This window comes from Arachis duranensis, chromosome 5 (assembly GCF_000817695.3).
Source record: "Arachis duranensis cultivar V14167 chromosome 5, aradu.V14167.gnm2.J7QH, whole genome shotgun sequence".
NCBI lineage: Eukaryota > Viridiplantae > Streptophyta > Magnoliopsida > Fabales > Fabaceae > Arachis > Arachis duranensis.
In genome coordinates this window covers 104,862,804-104,882,204 of record NC_029776.3, presented here as the reverse complement: position 1 = coordinate 104,882,204, position 19,401 = coordinate 104,862,804, and the positions used below count along the sequence as shown (strand labels likewise).

The following is a 19,401-nucleotide window of genomic DNA, read 5'->3' as shown; positions in this document are numbered from 1 at the left end:
GCCGTCTTCCTCATTCTTCATCACCATCGTCAGCCTCTCCCTTCCGGTAATTTCCTCTCTGTGATTTTTGTGATTTTAATTATTATAGCATTGGTGTGATTTTTGTAATTAGTGTAATTTTGTTTGATTTATGTGATTTTATATTATTGTTATTAATTTTGACAAAATGAAAAACTTAAGAAGATCAAACACTTTTTTTCAGATATGTTTTTGTTTTGAATTTTTTATTTTTAAATTGTTTTAAATTTAAAATTATAGAATTAAAATTAATTGAATTTTTTATTAAATCAAAAGAATTAAGGTTATTTTTGTCCAATACAAAAAAATATTTAATTTTTTTTTGTAAAAATTAAATTTTATTTTTATTAAAATATAAAGGTGATTTAGTAAAAATATTGATATAATATGTATTTAAAAAAATTAATTATTAACGTAAAAAATATAATCTACGTGTCTTGTTCTAATTTGTTCATATTTTTATTTTATCAATACGTGTAAACACATTATATATTAATTCGTAGAGATTTTAGATTCACCTATAGTTATTTGGCTGGTTTTTGGCTAATACCCTTTTTGTTCCCTAACATTATTCATAATATAATAGTTTATCTAAATTAAAATTCATCGTTATTGTAAATTTTTGCACTACTCTATCTCTATGCATTGATGTTTTTTAGATCAGAAAAGGCAGAATACAAAACATTGAAGAATGTTTTTACAGGGATTATAACAGACTTTTTTACTGAAATGCACATAAAAAATTCTTTAATTCCCAGAATGTATATATATAAAAATGTTTCTCAAAATGCGCATGGCCATTTTTAGGATGGCGGACACGAAATGAGTTTTCACATCATTCTTGGTATGAGAGGACCATTTCACTTAGTGCAGGCACGAAATGGAAAACACATTTCAAGCGTGGCAGAAGCGAAATGGACAGAACAAATCCGGAACAGCAGACACGAATTGGAGATACGGCTCATCAATGTCAATTTGAATAAACAAAAATACACAACAAAGTACACAATATAAGCAGCCTACCTGTTCCTGTAACTCAATAAGTTGCATGTCTTTTTCTTGAATATGTTCTTGAAGATCATGTATTTATTTCATATGAACTCTTTCAGCTTCTGAATGAACACGCTCCCTTCTGCAAAGATTTTATCCATTGAAGCATATTAAAAGTTGAGAATAACATAATTGGATAATAACCAATGTGTCATTTTTCCAACTAAAAACACGAGAGCTTCCATACACATAAAAGAGTACAGGTATGTATCTCTTTTCATGACAGCAAAGTATATATCAAAGAAAACCTGGAAGTTGCTAGCTCTTTGTTTTGCTCACGAAGAAGATCTTGCTTTGCCCATGCCTAAAATAAAAATACAAGCAAGCAGCATATGTGAAAAACAAGTATCGGAAAAAGTAAAATATAAAAAAGTGAGGAAAAAAGAATCATAACATACCGCTTCATTATCTAATTTAATAGTGTGCAGTTCTTTTTCCTTTTCTCTTTCCAATTCATGAATTATACGTTTTCTTTCACAAAGTTGCTTCTGCAGCCAGTTAAACATGTTTTAGAGCAGAATATCAACTAGTGCATCATGAGAAGAAAAACATGTAAGCTAATAAAAAAAATAAATGTTGATCAAAATCAAAAGAATGATACTTTTAAATTCTGAGGAAAAAATAAAATTTATATTAAACTATTAGTAATGTAAAACATGATTACAATTTGTATTGTAAAAGACCCTTGAATAATACATAAAAATTGAAAACATGATTACAGCAAAGTATTCCACTGCTTTGCCCATTTCGTGTGTGCCTGCATTGAGTTGGTTCATTTCGTGTGCTTCATACACGAATTCTACCATTTCGTGTGTGTCATAGACGAGGTCTCCCATTTCACCTGCTACAGAAGATGTGGCCCGTGTCAGATCCAATGTACCATTTCGTGCTCATCATTCTTGACTTGCTGTCTAGAACCATTTCGTGGCTAACCCAAACAAAATAGATGTGCGTATTTAAAGAGGAAGATCAAACCGTGTGTATATTGCGAATTAAAGAATTTCTCATGTGCATTTCAGTAAAAAAGTCATTATAACATTGTTTGCCACCTTAATCGAAGAACAATAAGCAATGATTTCTATGAGGTATTTAAATAAATAATTTTTCCTCTGAATAAAGTTAAGAAAGTTTAGCAAATAAATAAATAGTTCCGGGATTATTATTTCATCAATATGAACTAATTCAATATACATCATATTCCAAGAGTTACTTGAAACTGGATTGTATTTTGGCCTGAACGTAAGGTCTATATTCTCTTTGTGACAACGTCTGATGACTCGCCTTCCGTGTCACTGTCCGAATTTTTCACGAGGAGGCGAAAGGGTGGTATTTACAAGACACTCTGATACTTAAGTTAGTAAAAATACCAGTAGGTTTATAGTAGATTGGATTTTCTTTATACTTGAAGAGTATCAATATATTTATAGGTGATGAGTCAATAATCACTGTTGAAATAATTTTATTATTGGTGACAAATAACCGTCTCTTTTGTCTAGGGATTGTTAAAATCTTTCTTATAGAAGTAAGTGAAAAATAGTAAAGATTAGTTATAACTTCTTTAAAAAGAATTATCACTTTATAATATTCTGTTTAACCTCTTGAAAAATCGATTATTCGTTAACTATCTTCTGAATTTTCTTTACTTTAAACCTGATTTATGTTTTAAAGTAGGGTATGAATACATTCCATTTGATTAAGTTCAGAGAATGACCGTATATTATAGATCAATATTAATAACTACTAAGAAAATGAAGAGATTGAGATTGGCTTTATTATTTGCCTCTTAATAATTTTTTCTCTTTTTATTTTTGGCAATTTATTCAAATTAAAACTTTTGATGCATGGGGTTCAAGAGCAAAGCTGTTTGATAAAGACAACAAGCCTGAGCTATAAGTGATCTTAATTTTTATCTATTAGATATAAATAATTAGGACAATTTACTTTAATAAACCATTAACATTTTAATATTATACAGATTCTCTAAAATGTAAAAGAATATTTGAATGTCCTAAGTTGTATTTCTATATAAATCAAATTTAATAAATTCGATTTACCTAAATACGCACTAAATCAAACTCATGAGATTCGAATTGCATGTAAATGGATTTTGCATATAAATTGAAGCTAGTGACTTCAAATTAAAAAAACCATACTAAATTGATACAAATGGATTCGATTTAGAGCAATGCTAGGGGCAGCAACTTTTGTGATTGATAGCCATCAACTAGCCATCAATGATGATTTGATGGTGTGAGATTGGTGTGAGATTTCATCCAATGGTTCTCCTTTCTCTGCTGGTTACATGCTGGCCAAAATTCAATAAAATTGCTGGCCCCTTAGACTTTTCCTTCGATTTATATATGCTAGTAAATCGAATCCATCCAATTCAATCCATAAACGTGAAGAGAAGCCCATAGTAAATCAAAGCTAATGGTTTTAATTTAGTAGTTTGTGTAAATCGAAACCATATATTTGATTTATATGCAACACCTCTCTCAAATAATTTAAATTCAATGGATTCGATTTATGGTGAAAATGGCTATATATACAAATCGAATTTCATTCATTCGGACTACAAAACATACAAACCCCACACCTAATCCCACCATCCAGATCCGAAATCATCGAAAAACAACCCAGGAATATTCGAAGCTGAACACATGGAGGACGACCCGAATTGTCTATATCGACTAGATGGAGTTGTGCGTAGTGATGGCGTCATCTACCTCGAGGTTAGTGAATAAATTTTCTTTTTTTAAACATAGATTAGTCATTCTAGTAATGTTAACATAAATCATGTGGTAGTTAGTTAGAGTATTCTAGTGATGTTAATACAAGTGCATGTTAGAAATAATAAGCTAATAGGTGGTTGGATTTTGATAACTTGAAATGGTACCAAAGAAAGTTATTTAGGATTGTAGGATATGTTAGATTTTTGAAGTTATTAGTCTTATATTCAACGAAATTTGGTTGATAAGTCACAACTAGAAAATTGCTTAATCCAGACAGATTCAGTTTTTATTACATACAGATTTTTTGTTAATGACAAAATTATCGACGAATTTTATCGCTTTATAAAAGTCTCGTAAAAAATTATTTACCAACAAATTTTTTTCCGTCTATAAAAGCCTCTGTATGACAATTTATATAGATTAAGTTTAGATTGAGATGTAACTAGATTGAGAATGTTGCAATTATGTAATTTTGAGTTATAATTTATTTAAATGTCATTTGTTTTCTATTTTATACTTTGGTGAAATTGTTAATTATTTTTATTTAATTTAAAAAAAGTTAATGATTTAAAACTTTTAAATTATAAAATGTTTAATTTAATTTAATCAATTTTTTATTAAATTATAGAATAATATTACGTATTTAAGTTTTTTTTATAAAACTAAGTCCAATCAAATTAACAATAAGACTTGAAATAATGTTAGCTATAGATTATTTTCGTTATATTAATAGTAGAATTTTGTCAATAAAAACAAAATTAAATGGACTTTGCACAGATCAAACAATTACAATATTGTTACAGGCTACCTAATTGCTTACAACTTCTTTCATGAGTTTCTGGAGCTTTGCTCTCCAATGTTGAGTCTAAGAGGTCTATGGACGTCCTTGTGGAAGCTCTCAATTCTCCACAAAATCCAAATTTCTCTAAAAAATTTACCATGAACATCTACAAATTTTCTTTCTTTTTCATTGCTGATTTCCATCCACTAGTAAAATTTACCCTTGCTGTCATGAAGAAGAAGAAACCCAACTTAATTGCTTGGTCAGATGCAGAAAAGTTCAAAAAATTTGGGGACAATCTCAATTGAATTGGTGCTTACCTAGTGCGGATGTTCTTGAATTCAACTCATGTGGTTGACGGCAACTCAAGCGCATGGCAATCTCTGCTGCAACAAGTTGCGATAACTCTTTAGATGGCCTGAAAGGAACAGAATATCTGGATTTTTGAGTGCAAACGTCGTAACGGTGGCTTCGATAAAAAAAGTTATACCAAGATCTTCTGTGCCGCTCTCCCTCTTAGTTCTTACTATTAATATTCACTTTTTCCTCTTACTAGTTAGTAGATGAAATATTTATGAGGTTAGTTGGTAATATCCCTATAAATAGGGTGACTCTTTGTATCATGTATTTTCTACACGACAACTTTACATATATTATTATCTTCTTATTTTGCTATTCTCCCAGAAATTTAACATGGTATCAGAGCCATGGGATCCTCTTTAAAGAGGATAAGCCATTAGTTTTTCGGTGAAAGATCACAATGCTTCTTCTTCAAACCCAAATAATCAATCCCCATTGTCTTCTTCCTCTATAATGCAGAATCATCTTCTAACGTAGCACAAGATCCCACTAGCTCTTTTTATATTTATCCTAAGAAAAATCCAACCTCTGTCCTTATCATTCCTATCCTTACTGGCAGTAACTATCACTCTTAGTGTTGATCCTTTTCTATGGCCATCATCTCCAAAAACAAATATGGCTTTTTCATTGACTCTATTCTTTCTCCTCTAAACTGATGATCTTCTGTTTCCAATATGGGGGAGCGTTGCAATAACCTGGTGTTGTCTTGACTATTTCATTCCCTCTCTCCTTCTATTACCTAAAATTATGGTCATTGAGAGCTGAAACACGCCTTCACGCGCCTCTCAAAGTTTGTTGTCACCGTCACCTCTTCTTCTTTTTCTCTTCTCTTCTTCTTTTTTCCTTTCTTCTTCTTCCTCTGTCAAAAACCACCTCCTGTATGTACATTTTCTTTCTCTCTTTATCTATCTGTTCAATCCGTTGACGTCGTTGACGTCCCCGACGTTTCTTTTCTTCTCTCTTCTTTTTCTTCCTGCTCCTTCCTGGTTGTCTCACTCTCGAATACAGAACTAGAGCAGTAGCCTTGTTTCTCCTTTTCGTCGTGACTAGAATCGTCAGCCTGCCACACACGTGTCTTCCTTCTTCCTCTGCGTCTCGCGCCACACGCCTCTTCTTCAACCATCTCATCAAAATTTATCCAAGTTGGAGATTATTGACCTCTTCCTTCCACCAGCTTGCGGATGCATATTAAAATATTATTAGTGTTGTTAGCAGTTGAGATTTAAGTTAGTAATGACCAGTAGTGAGTAGATGAAATATTTATGAGATTAGTTGGTAATATCCCTATAAATAGGGTGACTCTTTGTATTAAGTATTTTCAACACGATCATTATCTTCTTATTATGCTCTTCTCCCAAAAATTTAACATTTTGTTCGTTTCTAATGGTTATTGGGAGATTCTTTTTGCTTTGTTGAGTCCTTGTAATATGGACACTTGTTCCTTTTTATTTCTATTAATGAAATATCATTGATTTTGAAAAAAAAAATTTTGTTATATTAAATTAATTTAGTTAACGGTTAATTTTGTAACTTTTGCAAAATATAAATTTAACTATCTTAATTTGAGAGAAATTAATTTTTTATTTTACTATTTTTTTAAATTTTGTTTATTTTTATCTATTTTAAATTAAATATTAATTTTTTAACTTTTTTTAATAAATTAAACACTATCTTTTAGAAACCATATCAATCAGCAATTGTAAATTAAATCATTTAAAACACATGTATATATCTTTGAGCAACAGAAATCAGACCAAAATTTTTCTTTACAAATCTTTGAAGGAAACCCCATCTTTGAATAACCGTAATTCAATATTTAAAAATCAATGTTGTGAGAAAACCCCGCGCATAACACCCCCACCCAGCAGAAAACCCAAATCTTCTGTTGGAATTGGAAGAACAGCCAGCACCCATAATCCTTTCTTCTCTTCGAAGAACCGCCACTCTCAAACTCATCGCCCAACCCCTTCTCTCCCTTCTCTCTCTGTCGCTGCTCCTCGCCGTGGGTCGTCGCTGCTTCTCCCCTCCTCCCCGGCGTCGTTTCTGCTTCTCCCCTTCTCGCCGACGTGGAGTCTCTAGTCTCTGCTTCAACCCTCTCAGGTCTCAGTCTCTAACTCTCCCTGATTCTATCTCCCTGACTCTACCCCTCGGAAATTTGAATTTTATTCTGAACATGCATATGATGTATTGATGATTCTGCTGAATTTTGAGATATTAATGTTTTCAATTTTTATTTGAATTCAGTCCGTTCATATTGAATGAATTCTGCTGAGATTAAGTTATAAATTCAATTGTTTAATTTATTAATTTTGCTGAGATTGATTTTTAAATCCATTATGTTGTATTTCTTTTGGTGAATTGTTGTTTTGCTGTTATTGATTCAAAATAAAATCATTGCCACAATTCTGCATTGAATTTCCTATATGGCTTCATTCATATGATTTGGTTGAATTATGCCTATGATTCTTAGGTTCGATACATGATTTGGTTGAATTATGCTTATGATTCTTCAGTGCAGCACATTTTTTCTAGGGTTTGGTTTTGACGATTATTATGAATCCTTTTTCGTGTTTGTAGTTTTATTTGTGGGTGGAGTGAATTGACGTTTACTTTCTACGAATTTTCAAATTCTGTCTTTTTTTTCTTCAGATCTGACTCTTTGTAACTCAACATAGCTCGAGTCAGAAACATGGACGAGATTAATCGATGGGCAGACATTGATGAAGATTTGTTGAAAGAAATTTCAAAACGGTTCCATGCCTACGATGATTACATCCAGCTTCGATTGGTTTGCAAAGAGTGGAGCTTGAAACTTCCAAAGATTTCCAATGGAAACAAAATTCCGTGGTTATTGTTACCTGACGAAACTGTCAAGAATCATTCCTACGAAGACGAGGAGATTTATCATCTCATGCAATTAGCTGCTGCAGATGATGAAACTCTTGATACTTGCGCCCTTGAAGAGAAGGATATTTACCATATCATGCTGCCAGAGATGCAGTCCTACAACAAGTTAATTCGCGGTTCTGGTCATGGATGGTTGATTGTCGTATCCATATCTGATGGCACTATCCAAATGTTAAATCCATTTACAAATCGTAGATTGGATCTTCCTCCAGTCTCAACTTTTCCTGATATAATTGATTACCAGCCTGATAATCATGGGGATGAATACACACTATGGGATTTTCGTGACATTAGTAGCACCACGGAAAGAGATGAACTGCATAGACTCCATGTTTGTAAGGTTATTATAAACTCATCTCCTGAGTGTGACATTGAAAATTTTATGGCGTTGGTGATATTCGGACCTAACCGGAGACTGGCCTTTTACAAGCCTGGCAATATGAGATGGGTAGAATTTCCAACAAGAGATAAGAGGTTTGATGATGTAATATTTTTCCAAGAAAAGATATATGCCATAAACAATTACGGGCAGCTATATGAATTTGATACAAAAACAAGAGCAGGGCTTAAGGGAGGAATCCATGAAACCAGACCTCCATCTGAAATTTTCCTAAGCCCTACCAAGCCTAAATATCTTGTTGGGTGCGCCAATGGAAGCTTATTAATGTTAGTAAGACATACAGAGAAAAAGAACAAAGAATATGAAACTTACAAATTTGATATCTATGAGTTAAAAAGAAACAGAAAAGAATGGTCAACGTTAGATAATTTAGGTAACTATATACTAGTGATTGGATTTAATTCTTCTGTTCAAATTCCTGCGCCTTTTCTAAGCAAAGGAAATCAAATTTGGTTTACGGATAACCAAATAGCGGCGCAATCATCATTTTATGATCCTGTTGCTCAAGATATCGGCATCTTCGACTTGGACCATAGAAGTTTCCAGAGAGTATTGTTAGATGTGAAGCTCTTTTGTCCTCCTGTTTGGTTATCCTAATTCATACTCCTTAGTCCTTAAGCTTTTGTCCTTGTACTTTAATCTTTCCAAATTTCAAGTCTTTGAATTTGTTTAGACTATCTGTTACATATCCTTAAATATTAGTTCTCCCTGTATGGTGAATACATGTCTCCAAATTATTATGACGCTTTTAGGAGAAAGTTTTATATCTTCAAAAGATATGTCTTCAAAAGTTTTTCTAAGGATTTAATTTATATATCTTCAAAAGTTTTAGCACAACATATCTTTGACCTTTATTTATTGCTTTGGATGTTTGCTTGCAATTGGAGTGTCTCTTCTGGACTTGGACTGGGATTAGCAATGCTCACGGCTTATATTTGTCTTTCATGCATTCCTCTAATTTCAAACATAGTCCACCTGCATTAGATTTTTGTAACTCAACACAATAAAAATCCTTAGAAAAGTTTATTTTTGCTGCAATAATTGTCTCCTCATGCAAATAAGGCTAGATGATGCAACTTTAATGTCAGCATTGTAATCCATGATTATTGATTACCTTTGAATGGAACTATGTAGAAATTATAAGAAAAGAATTCACTGTTGAATTCTCATGAGTTGGTGAATTCTTGAAGAGGGTAGGGTTAATTTTCAGTTGTGTAATATACTAATATTGGTCTTTATGCGTTATTTTTTAATGGCAAAAAAATATATAGATCGTAGGTCCATATTGTACTTTGTACCTAATATTATTATATGATCTACTTCTAGAACTATTGATCAAAAGTTTATTTTGTATTTTTAGTTTATTATGTCTATATTATTTTATGCCAAACTCATACAAAAGTCTCAATATACAATTGATAAAAAAAAACACTTATATATGTTTTTCTCATATTTAATTTATAATTAATATTCGTCCAAAAAGCATATCCATGATAATGAATAATAGATTAGTTCAGGTTAGTTTAGCTCATCTCAGATTGGGTATGTTAGGGAAGACTTTCAATTGATTTGAACAAGGTTCATTCTGTGTACTGGGTTTCATGAAATTGAATTTGGTGGTGGACATTATCAAATCCATAGAGTCATTTTTCTTTACTAACTCAGTATGCCTAACTTGACTTAATATATCATCCTGTAATGATGTATAATAATGTCAGAGACTCGGAGGATACTCTATAAAAGCTTAAGTGTATTCTTGCAAAATTATATTGATCAACCAATTTATTTATTTTTTATCTGATAATTTCTGAAATATTAATTTACGTGATGTAAGTCTTTTATACAATAGACTCAACGCAAGCATTTCACAATTTTTTATAAACTTTTTTAATTGTTTTAATAAGTATATATTACAAGCATACAAATAATGAAAGTAATTGTGTGTTTACATTTACATAATTTTACATCAACTGTATTTTACAAATTCTTTCGTGAAAAAGTTGCAAAATTCTAATAGGACAACCTTGAATGTTGACTTAATGTCCTATTAAAACACAAAGGTGGAGAATGGAGAGATTAAGTACAGAACAATTTTTTCTTTTTCCTACACATAGGTTTTTTTTTTTTTAAATATTTGTGATATGAATGTGAAGGAGGGTTAAAAATCTAATTGTACCTTAGTTTTTTTAAAGTTAAACAATTAGAAATTTATTTTACTATTTGTAGTATGTTAAAAGTGGACAAGGATATTTTAGTCATTTTAAAAGTTAATGTTAAAAGGACATTTTAGCCTCTTATGATAGATTATGTGAATATTTTAGTCTTTATAAAATTAAATTCAAATTTTAATTTCCAATACAATTTAACAATATTTAACTTGAAAGGATATAAAATTAATTATAAAAGGTTAATTAAAGTATTGAAAAAGATCCTTTAATTCTTTTGCAATACAATACAAAAGAATATTTTTGTATTTTCTTAGTTAATTAGAAGGACATTTCGTTAGGAAATAATTATTATATGATATATTTTTAATTTAATTAATATTTGGGTAAAAATATAAGAAGATATAAATTGTTGGGACTAAATATAACTTGATGACATATAATTTTTTTTTTTTACCAAATATTAACTATACATCTAATCAAATTTGATTATATTAATAAAAAATTTAAAATATATACATAAATTATGAGATTTTGACACCATTTAAGTTATGTTTTATTTTATATGTAAATCATGTCAGAATTCCATAATTTATATATATATTTTGAATTCGCTAAAGACCACAGAAATTACATAAAATTAAATAAAACTGAAATATAAGCATTTTTAGAGAATTATAAATAGGTAATATTAGAGGAGTTTTGTTTTATGTAAGTAATTTGTTGTTGATTTTTATATACACATAATATTTTTGAAAAAAAATAGTTTTATAAATATTCTATTAAGTGATTTTTTAAAATAAATTAAATTTATATTTATATTTATATTTTTCAAATTATTTACATTTTTGAACTTTATTATTTATTTCTTTTGAAAACTAAAAAAGTATTTGCAAAGGGTTTGTATTGTCTTGGTTTAGTTTTATCTTTCAATCTTATTCAAACGATTATGATATATTGATATCTATGGTAGTGATCTAATTTAATTTTTTAATTTCTATCTAATTCAAACTATTGTGATTTAGATTGTATTGGATTGGTTTATTTAATTTTAGAAAAAAAATAATTCAAAATTTATATACAATATAATTTAAAATACAAAAATACAAAACTTTAAAACTTTATTGGTTTATGTCCATCCAAATTTTAAATTCTTATCATTTGACTCAAAACTTATTCGATTGAAAAATAAAATGAAATCAATATAATCCAAATTCTAATAAATCACTACAAGAAATTATCGAAATGGCGACCGATTTAACGATTGATTATGATGGTCGCTAATTAAAAAATAGAGACCAACTTCAGTCACTAATCGTTAGGGGTGTTCATGGGTCGGACGAAACCGGATTTGATATGACCTAGACCCGTCCAAAATATATACCGAGTCTATTTGTTAGATCTGAACCCGGCTCTAAACTCGATAAAATCTATACACTTTCAGGTCACAATTATACTAGGTGAAAACTGGGCTGTTAACATTACATTACTTTGATACCTTCTTGTAAGCTAACATGTGAAAATATCTAAATTTTCAAAACTCCAACTATTATTGACATGGTAAAATTCACTTAGAAAAATATAACAAGAACCAACCATTCTCTAAAATTAAAGTATAACCATAATCAATACTAATATTATCTAATAATATCAAATATTTAAATCAATACAAATAACACAATGCATTAGTCTAAAGTCCTGTGTATTTTAAACATAAAATATTAACTTATAGTCTTATAATAACTAATAACACAAAATATTAAGGTTTACAATACTTAAATTCCACATAAGAATAGCTATCAACCATCACTAATAACACAAAATATTAATTGTGTATGATGACGGGCCACCGGGCTGAGTCCGGGTGACCCGAGCTATATCCCGGACTCAACCCGAAATAATGACCGGGTCTATTTTTGAGCCCCTTATCCAGCTCTAGACCCGGTAAAATCACATCAAATTAGCCCCTAAAATGTTCGGGGTCGGGTCGAGTCGAACCATGCACACCCCTACTAATTGTTAGCGGCTGATTTTTGAACAAGGCCACCAAACACTCACAAAAGAGTATCAATCGCTAAATCGGTTGCTAACATAATTGGTCGTTGAGTAAATCGGTTGCTAAATGAGGATCACCTTTTCGGTCGCTAAATCGACCGTCAATGAAATCAATCGCTAATTCCTAAAATTCTGATCCTAAAAATTCTCTATCGGTCACTAAATCAGTTGCTATTAGCAACCAATTTTTTCAGTCACTAAAATCGATCGCTATTATAATAATTTCTTGTACTGAATTATATTGATTTTATCTTTTAAATTAATATATATATAGGATTTTAAAAGTATTAATTTTTTTATTTAAAAAAAACATTTTTTAACACAAAAAATATTTTATATTTGAATAAATTTTTTAAAAAGAATTTTCAAATATTAAAAACATCTTTTGCTAATTTTAGAAAAAAGGAAATAATTTGTTTTTTTATTTAATAAAAATACTTTTTAAAAGATATATCCAAATATGTTTTTTAAATTAAATAAAGTTCTTTATTTTTTAAAAAGTTTTTTTTTCATTAAAAAACCAATTTAAACCAATACTTTGACATCTAAGATTTTTTTTGGTAGGGTAGAAAAAGAAAGAAAAGAGAGAACAATGGAAAAAATGAACTCGACATTGATACCCACAAGAAGAAGAATTAAGAGGCTATATCAACCTCGCGGATAGTGAGTAGTTAGTGACCATCTTTCTTGAGTTTGGGTCTATGACCCTCCCAAAGGAGGTATTAATGCAATAAATAATGAGTGAATACTCCATTCGGTTTTTCACAATTATTTCGAAAGGATAACGATGCCCTCAAGAAAAAAAAAATACTCAATTTGACTTTTGATATTTTTTTGGACTGATCAGCAGCTGTGTAAAAAAAATAACATTAACTTTTTTTTGGCACAGAAGTTTCGTTGTCCTTTCGAAGTAATTGTCAGGATCGGGTTGAGTTTTTTTGTTAAGAGTTTCGTTGTCTTTTAAGATAATTATCAGGGCCTGTTTTGAGTTTTATTCATAAATTAATTAGTTGTCATGCCACTACAAGAAAAATGATTTTTAACGACAAATTTTTAGCGACAATAACATAATAGCCACTGTTTCTTTATTTAAATAATGTTTTTATGGCCATTATATATTTGCCATTAATACTATATATTATAATAGCAATTGTTATTATTGTCGCTAAAAAATACATAAAAAAAGTTTTGAAAACAAATTTTAATGACAATTATTATTACCACTAAATTATTAATTATTATTTTTAGTTTTAATTTTTTTAATTAATACCGGCAATTATTTAATTGCCACTAAAATGTTATTATAATATTTTATTTAATTTTTTAAATTACAAACTCATAGAAAGAGGAAACCTTCGTCTCTGAATCTCCGATAACCCACTCGCTCAAAAACCCATTCCATCTCAACTTTCTCCACCGACAACAATCCACCACCGCCGTCACAGGCCTTGCCATCGCCGACAATCGCCGCCTATTGTCCTATACACATATATGTCTTCCTGTTTCCACGTTCTGCCTCAGATCTAGGTCAAATCCGCACGCGATTCACTCAGATCCATGTCGTTGCCGCTGCTCTAGACACCGAATAGTGGTGCCGTTGCCGTCGCAGTCGTCGGTGTCACAGTGGCAGTCGTTGTTGCCCTCGCCGTCATAGTCGCCAACCATTGTTGCTTCCTCTGTCACATTTGCCCTTCATTGACTCCATTGACGCCACCGCAGCAATTCGTTATAGCAAGTAACTCTTAATCTTTTATCTTTGCATTATTTATCGTTTTCATTTTCTTTCTTATTAATGTCTTGTGTCAATCAATTTTGTTGTTCATAATTTGATTGCTATTTGACACTATTAGTGTAAGAAATGGCAATTGAAAATTGGGAACAAAATCTGGAAGGAAATCTGATGAAACTTGTATTCAAATGACATGCCAGATAATTTTGCCACCTTGAAAGAGACGGGATTTGCTGTCAATACTCTCCAAAGAGCCGAACTGCAAAATATTTTAAGCAACAATGGAATTGGAATTGGTAATTTGGTACGGTTCATTGATTTTTGCCTTCATGCAATAAATTATCCATTTCATTCTAATGCTATGTGGTATGAGAATGAAACGTCAAATTATATGATCAATGGTTTCAATTCAGCTGATCTTATAGGATCAATAATTAAGTGGAAAGAGCTTAATCAAACTTGTGATATGGCTGAAAAATGCTTAACAACAAACTACTTTGCTTATCCTTTGCTTTGCTTCAGTAGCTTATCTTGATGTAGTGTTTTTAATGTATGAAAGTTGTGCTCTCTAGCATTTTATTATTATAGCTATCATGTATCATGTAATATGATAAATATTATAATTATTCTTAATAAAATTTGATTTATCCAAAATGGTACAACTTCCCATTTTATTTGATCACTCTTTCTTCAATCTGTTGTTAAGATCAGTAACATGAAGGTCTCTTAGGAGCATATATAACTATGACAAAACATTAATTAAAAGAATGCAAATCCTTCTCAATGTTCATGCATATGCTATAGCCTCATATGCAGAAACAGAATGAGAAAAGGGGAGGCTTCATTCCCTATAGAACAAAAAGTGTAATGTAAAATAAAAAAGCATTTCAAGCTTTGGCAATTGTTTCAAAGAGAGAATAGAATAGAAAAACATAGTGACTGATCAGGCTACATAATAATAATAAGAAATATTGTTCTGGCATTAACTTTTTGTATCTGATAGCTAGTTTTGTCCACACATTTAAAAGCTTATGATACGGTGCTAAAGAAACAACAAACAACTGAAGCATTTCTTCCTTTACTTCAGTAGCTTATCCTGATGTCATGTCATGCCATCTTATTCTTGTGTCAAGTAGAATTATTACAATTAATAGCAAAACTGCAGAGATGCACACGTATAAAGTTTATAGCTTATTCTGTTATTATTACAATTAATTTATGTTATTTTGTCATGTGTTGATTGATGAATTTTCCTGCATTTTCCTTCATAACCAAGAACGAACTGTGTGAATTTTGGGACAAATTACAGATCAGAGCTTTGATTCAAGGCCTCAAACCTTCTTTGACATGTAAGCATTATCTATTTCATTTATTTTAGTTTCATTTCATTTTTTTCAACTAGGAAATTTATTAAATCTTTTTGCTTTATACTGATAAAGGTGCAGGTGCTTATTCTCTTAAATAATAAAAATGGCTCAGAAAAATATATATTCTTTAGTGTGGCACAATTTATTTTATTTTATATACTTTACTATATATAATTTTAAGAAATTATTGTTATAATTTTCATCACATAGTTATTATAAGAATTATAAATAATATATTAACAGTTATCTAGATAATTTAATAATGTATTCATGCTAATTAATTTCTTATTTATATTTTATTTATAGTTTACAGTTTGATAGCACGAAGGAGTGGTTTTATTGGCTTCAAGAAAAGACCAATAAAAGCATTTGGATTATATCATGGGATCCATGGTGCATGTAGTAAGGTCTTTGAAATGGAAGTTTATTGGTTGCCTCCCTTCAATTTCTGAATCTATTCTAGTTTGTCAAGCCTAGAAGCTAAGACTATAAGGGGCTTTAAACTCCTGAACTCCCAAATGTTAAGGTATATTTTTAGTAATAAATTCACCATTCTTTTTCTAAGTAAATAAGGGAAGCTTCATTGTTCTGGATTTAGTCAGTAATATGGTTTATGCCTTGTTGTCGTGGCTGTCACCAACCACATTTTATGGTTTCATCAACTTCCATGTACTTAGCATTCACTATCTACTATTAACAATTTATTAGAATAGAGTTGTCGACTTTACACCTTTGGTTCAGTTATTTTGAATTCAAATTTGTGGGGAAATATTAGATTCTTCTTCTTATTATTTTATTTTATTTTTTATTTTTCATTTCATATATATCATGGCAGATCAGTTTGGTAATGGCAAATGCTCCATCAATTATTGGCTGATAGCTTGATGTTTTCAATTTGTTTTCTATCCCGGGTACTAACAATGTATACTGATATATTCTATGCATTCACTTATCAGTTTCATTCAGCTGCATTACAATAGTGGTTACTCAAGTTTTCTAATATATTTTCATTTTTTTCACCATGATTATATTATTCAGGAGGCAAGATCTTTTATTCCATCAGTGTTCTTTCATAGCTGGACTTTTCATCATGCTACACGCCAGTTATTGAAAAATAGTGAGTAATGTCCTAATTCATATCTTTGCAACCTTCATGATTCAACTCTTATCTTTTATGATGATAACCATAGAATTTTATGTAATTTATTTGTTTTGAGGACAAAGATTGAATCATGTTACTGGGATTGGTTTATAGCCTAACTTAATGTATTGGTTTATAGCTTAACTTAATGTAATATAGTTAAAGACTTCTAGCATTTTTTGTTGTTTAGATTTGTAACATGATTTATTCTTTTTCAAGAGAAATTTGTGTATCAATATTTTGAGTTTAATGAAATATCTCATTTTATAGTAATTAAGTTATATATTTATATTATGCATAATAATAATAATAACTGTTGGCACAAATAATTGAGATTCTACAAAAAAAAAAAGATAGTTCGCTGCTTCGAAGAAAATGAGTATAATATAACTAAAAAAGTCTAAAGATTTTAGCGGCAATAGTAATGGCAACTAAAAGTAAATAATATTGCAATTTTAAAATTATTTTTAGTGGCCATATAAATTACCGGTAAAATGGGATTTGGCGGCAATAATAATTGCCGTTAAAAATGAATAGCATTGTAATTTTGGAATTACTTTTGGTGGCCATATAAATTGCCAAGAAAATGGCCGCTAATAATTATATACTTTTTGCGGCCATTAAAAAGGTCTTTACCGGCAAATGTTATAATTGCCGCTAAAACCTTTTAGCGACAAAGCATAAGACGGCTAATGTCTAATTGCCGGTAAATGTATTAGCGGCTATTTTTATTGCCGTTAAAAGCAAAATAAATGGCCGCTAAAAGTGATTTTTCTTGTAGTGTGCAAATTACCTAAAAAAAGAAAGAGAAAATGTTAACCTAAAAATCACTTCATTTATTATTTTTTTCTAAATAAAATAAAATAATTATTTTTAAAGGATTTTGTTGAGATTATATCTTGACAAATTTAAAATCACAATTGTTTCATTTTTAATATTGTTTCTGTATGCATATATTACGTACAATTCAATAAATAATAACTTTAATATATAATTTTATTTATTTTTTTATGAATTTTCAAATAATACGTCGTAACATCTCAAGTTTTTTTTTGAAATATTTTATTTATACCCTCTAATTTTATCAAAATACCTAAATTACTCTTTACCTCTTTTTTCTAAACACTAACCCTCTCCTAACACATACACACGCTGCTGAGAATGAAAGAAAGAAAAATAGCGAGGAAAAATAGAGAGGGAGAAGAAAGGAAGAAGAGAGGGAGAAGGAGGTGACACCGGTGAGGCTGGACGTCGCCGTCGTTGCTACGGATCAAGTAGGGAGAGGGAGAAGGAGTTCGAAACAGGAAATGGGGGAAGGAGAAAGGAAGAGGCGCGAGAGAGGAGGTGCTGTCCCGCCGTCCTCGCCATCGCCCCTGGAGACCGTCCCTACCGCTGGAAGGGGAGCTTTGTTGTTGCCGTCGCAGCTGCAGGTATGGGGTTTCGAAGAGAGAGAGAGGAGCTTGTAGAGGAAAGAGAAACACAATGGCTAGAGAGAGGAGAGTCTCGCGAGGAGGGGGAGCTGGTACGCCTCGCCATTGTCGCAAGCTGCGCCATCGCGCCTCTGGTCACCGGGAATCGCACTGACGTTGCCGGAAGCTGCCGTTGAAAACTCTGCAAGTTTGTCCTAGCTCAGCTTTTCTTCTGCCTGTTCTGTCCTTGCCGGTTGGGGTAACCGGAGCTGCTGATGCTCCATCATCTTATTTCCTTTGGTAAGAATAAACTTGTTCTACCTTGTCTTGCCATAAAGCTCTATTATTGACTCTGTCCTATCATGTTTGATGTCCCTTTTTGTCTTTGCTTAGTTTTAAACCACCATAGGCTATTGGATTCGCTGCCATTGTTACCGTGGTTGTTTTATGTTATTGATACTAGGACTGTTGTTGAGGTTGTTGCAGTGAGGAATCCAAGTTGTTGCTGCTACCTCGGTCCAAATTTCATGCTCTTTCATTTCATTCTACTTCAACCTTCCTCACCTTTTATCTTAGCTCTCTGGTTTGATTTTTTCGGTCTCCTGGGACCAATTTGTGAGTAAGATTTACATTTATAACCGTTAATTTTTTTTGTTTATGCTATTATGAGTTTCTAATTATATTTATAAAATTATTGTTGAAAAACTTTGATTTGATTAGTATAATTAATTTATTATAATTGAAAAAATATTTTTATGAAGCTCATATCTTAAAAATTTTACATGAGACTTTATATATGTTTGATGAAGTTTTATATTATTTTAGAACATTTGATTTTATTCGAATATATACTTTTGAAGCATTGAAGTATTTGTTAGTATTTATTAACTTTGGAATTGTGATATGTGTTTGAAATAACTTATGATTGAAGAAGTTATGATTAGAAAAGATTTCTTGCGAGAAAGTATTATTTGATTTGATTCAATAATGTATATATTTGAAAGATCAAAGATTTATTATATTTGAATTTGTTATGGCCTGGCCCAAGATCTCCGCGGGTCGACCCGACCCGAGCTCTACCCGATCCGGCCGCACATCCTTGAACCGACCCGGACACGCGTCCTGTACGGCTCGCACGCGGCCATGGGACAGTGTCCTTGAAGATATGGGCCTGTCCCCATGAGGGGCTCACTACTGACATGTATATAAGGGGAAGACTGGCTCTTCCCCCGAGGTACGTCCCTTTCGACACCACCCTTTTCCGCCTGCACATTACTGACAAGAGCG

General features: G+C 31.1%; 2 protein-coding genes and 1 long non-coding RNA gene across 4 annotated transcripts in view; 2 read left to right on the top strand and 1 right to left on the bottom strand.

The window, feature by feature from the left end:
• Positions 1 to 19,401, bottom strand: part of LOC107490859 (pre-mRNA cleavage factor Im 25 kDa subunit 2-like) — a 54,047-nt gene that overhangs the window by 15,098 nt on the left and 19,548 nt on the right. The window lies entirely within an intron of this gene.
• LOC127747530 (putative F-box protein At5g55150) lies at positions 6,782 to 8,921 on the top strand. The gene is made up of 2 exons (XM_052261535.1): positions 6,782 to 7,041; positions 7,591 to 8,921. The coding sequence occupies exon 2, from the start codon at positions 7,631 to 7,633 to the stop codon at positions 8,843 to 8,845; it is 1,215 nt and encodes a 404-aa protein (XP_052117495.1). The 5' UTR covers positions 6,782 to 7,041; positions 7,591 to 7,630; the 3' UTR covers positions 8,846 to 8,921.
• Positions 13,803 to 16,978, top strand: LOC110281416 (uncharacterized). Of its 2 annotated transcripts, XR_002376285.2 has the most exons (6): positions 13,803 to 14,203; positions 14,398 to 14,501; positions 15,474 to 15,546; positions 15,871 to 16,090; positions 16,400 to 16,475; positions 16,603 to 16,978. It is a non-coding gene; the product is annotated as an uncharacterized LOC110281416 (long non-coding RNA). The 2 variants fall into 2 exon arrangements; XR_008009415.1 differs by lacking the exon at positions 16,400 to 16,475.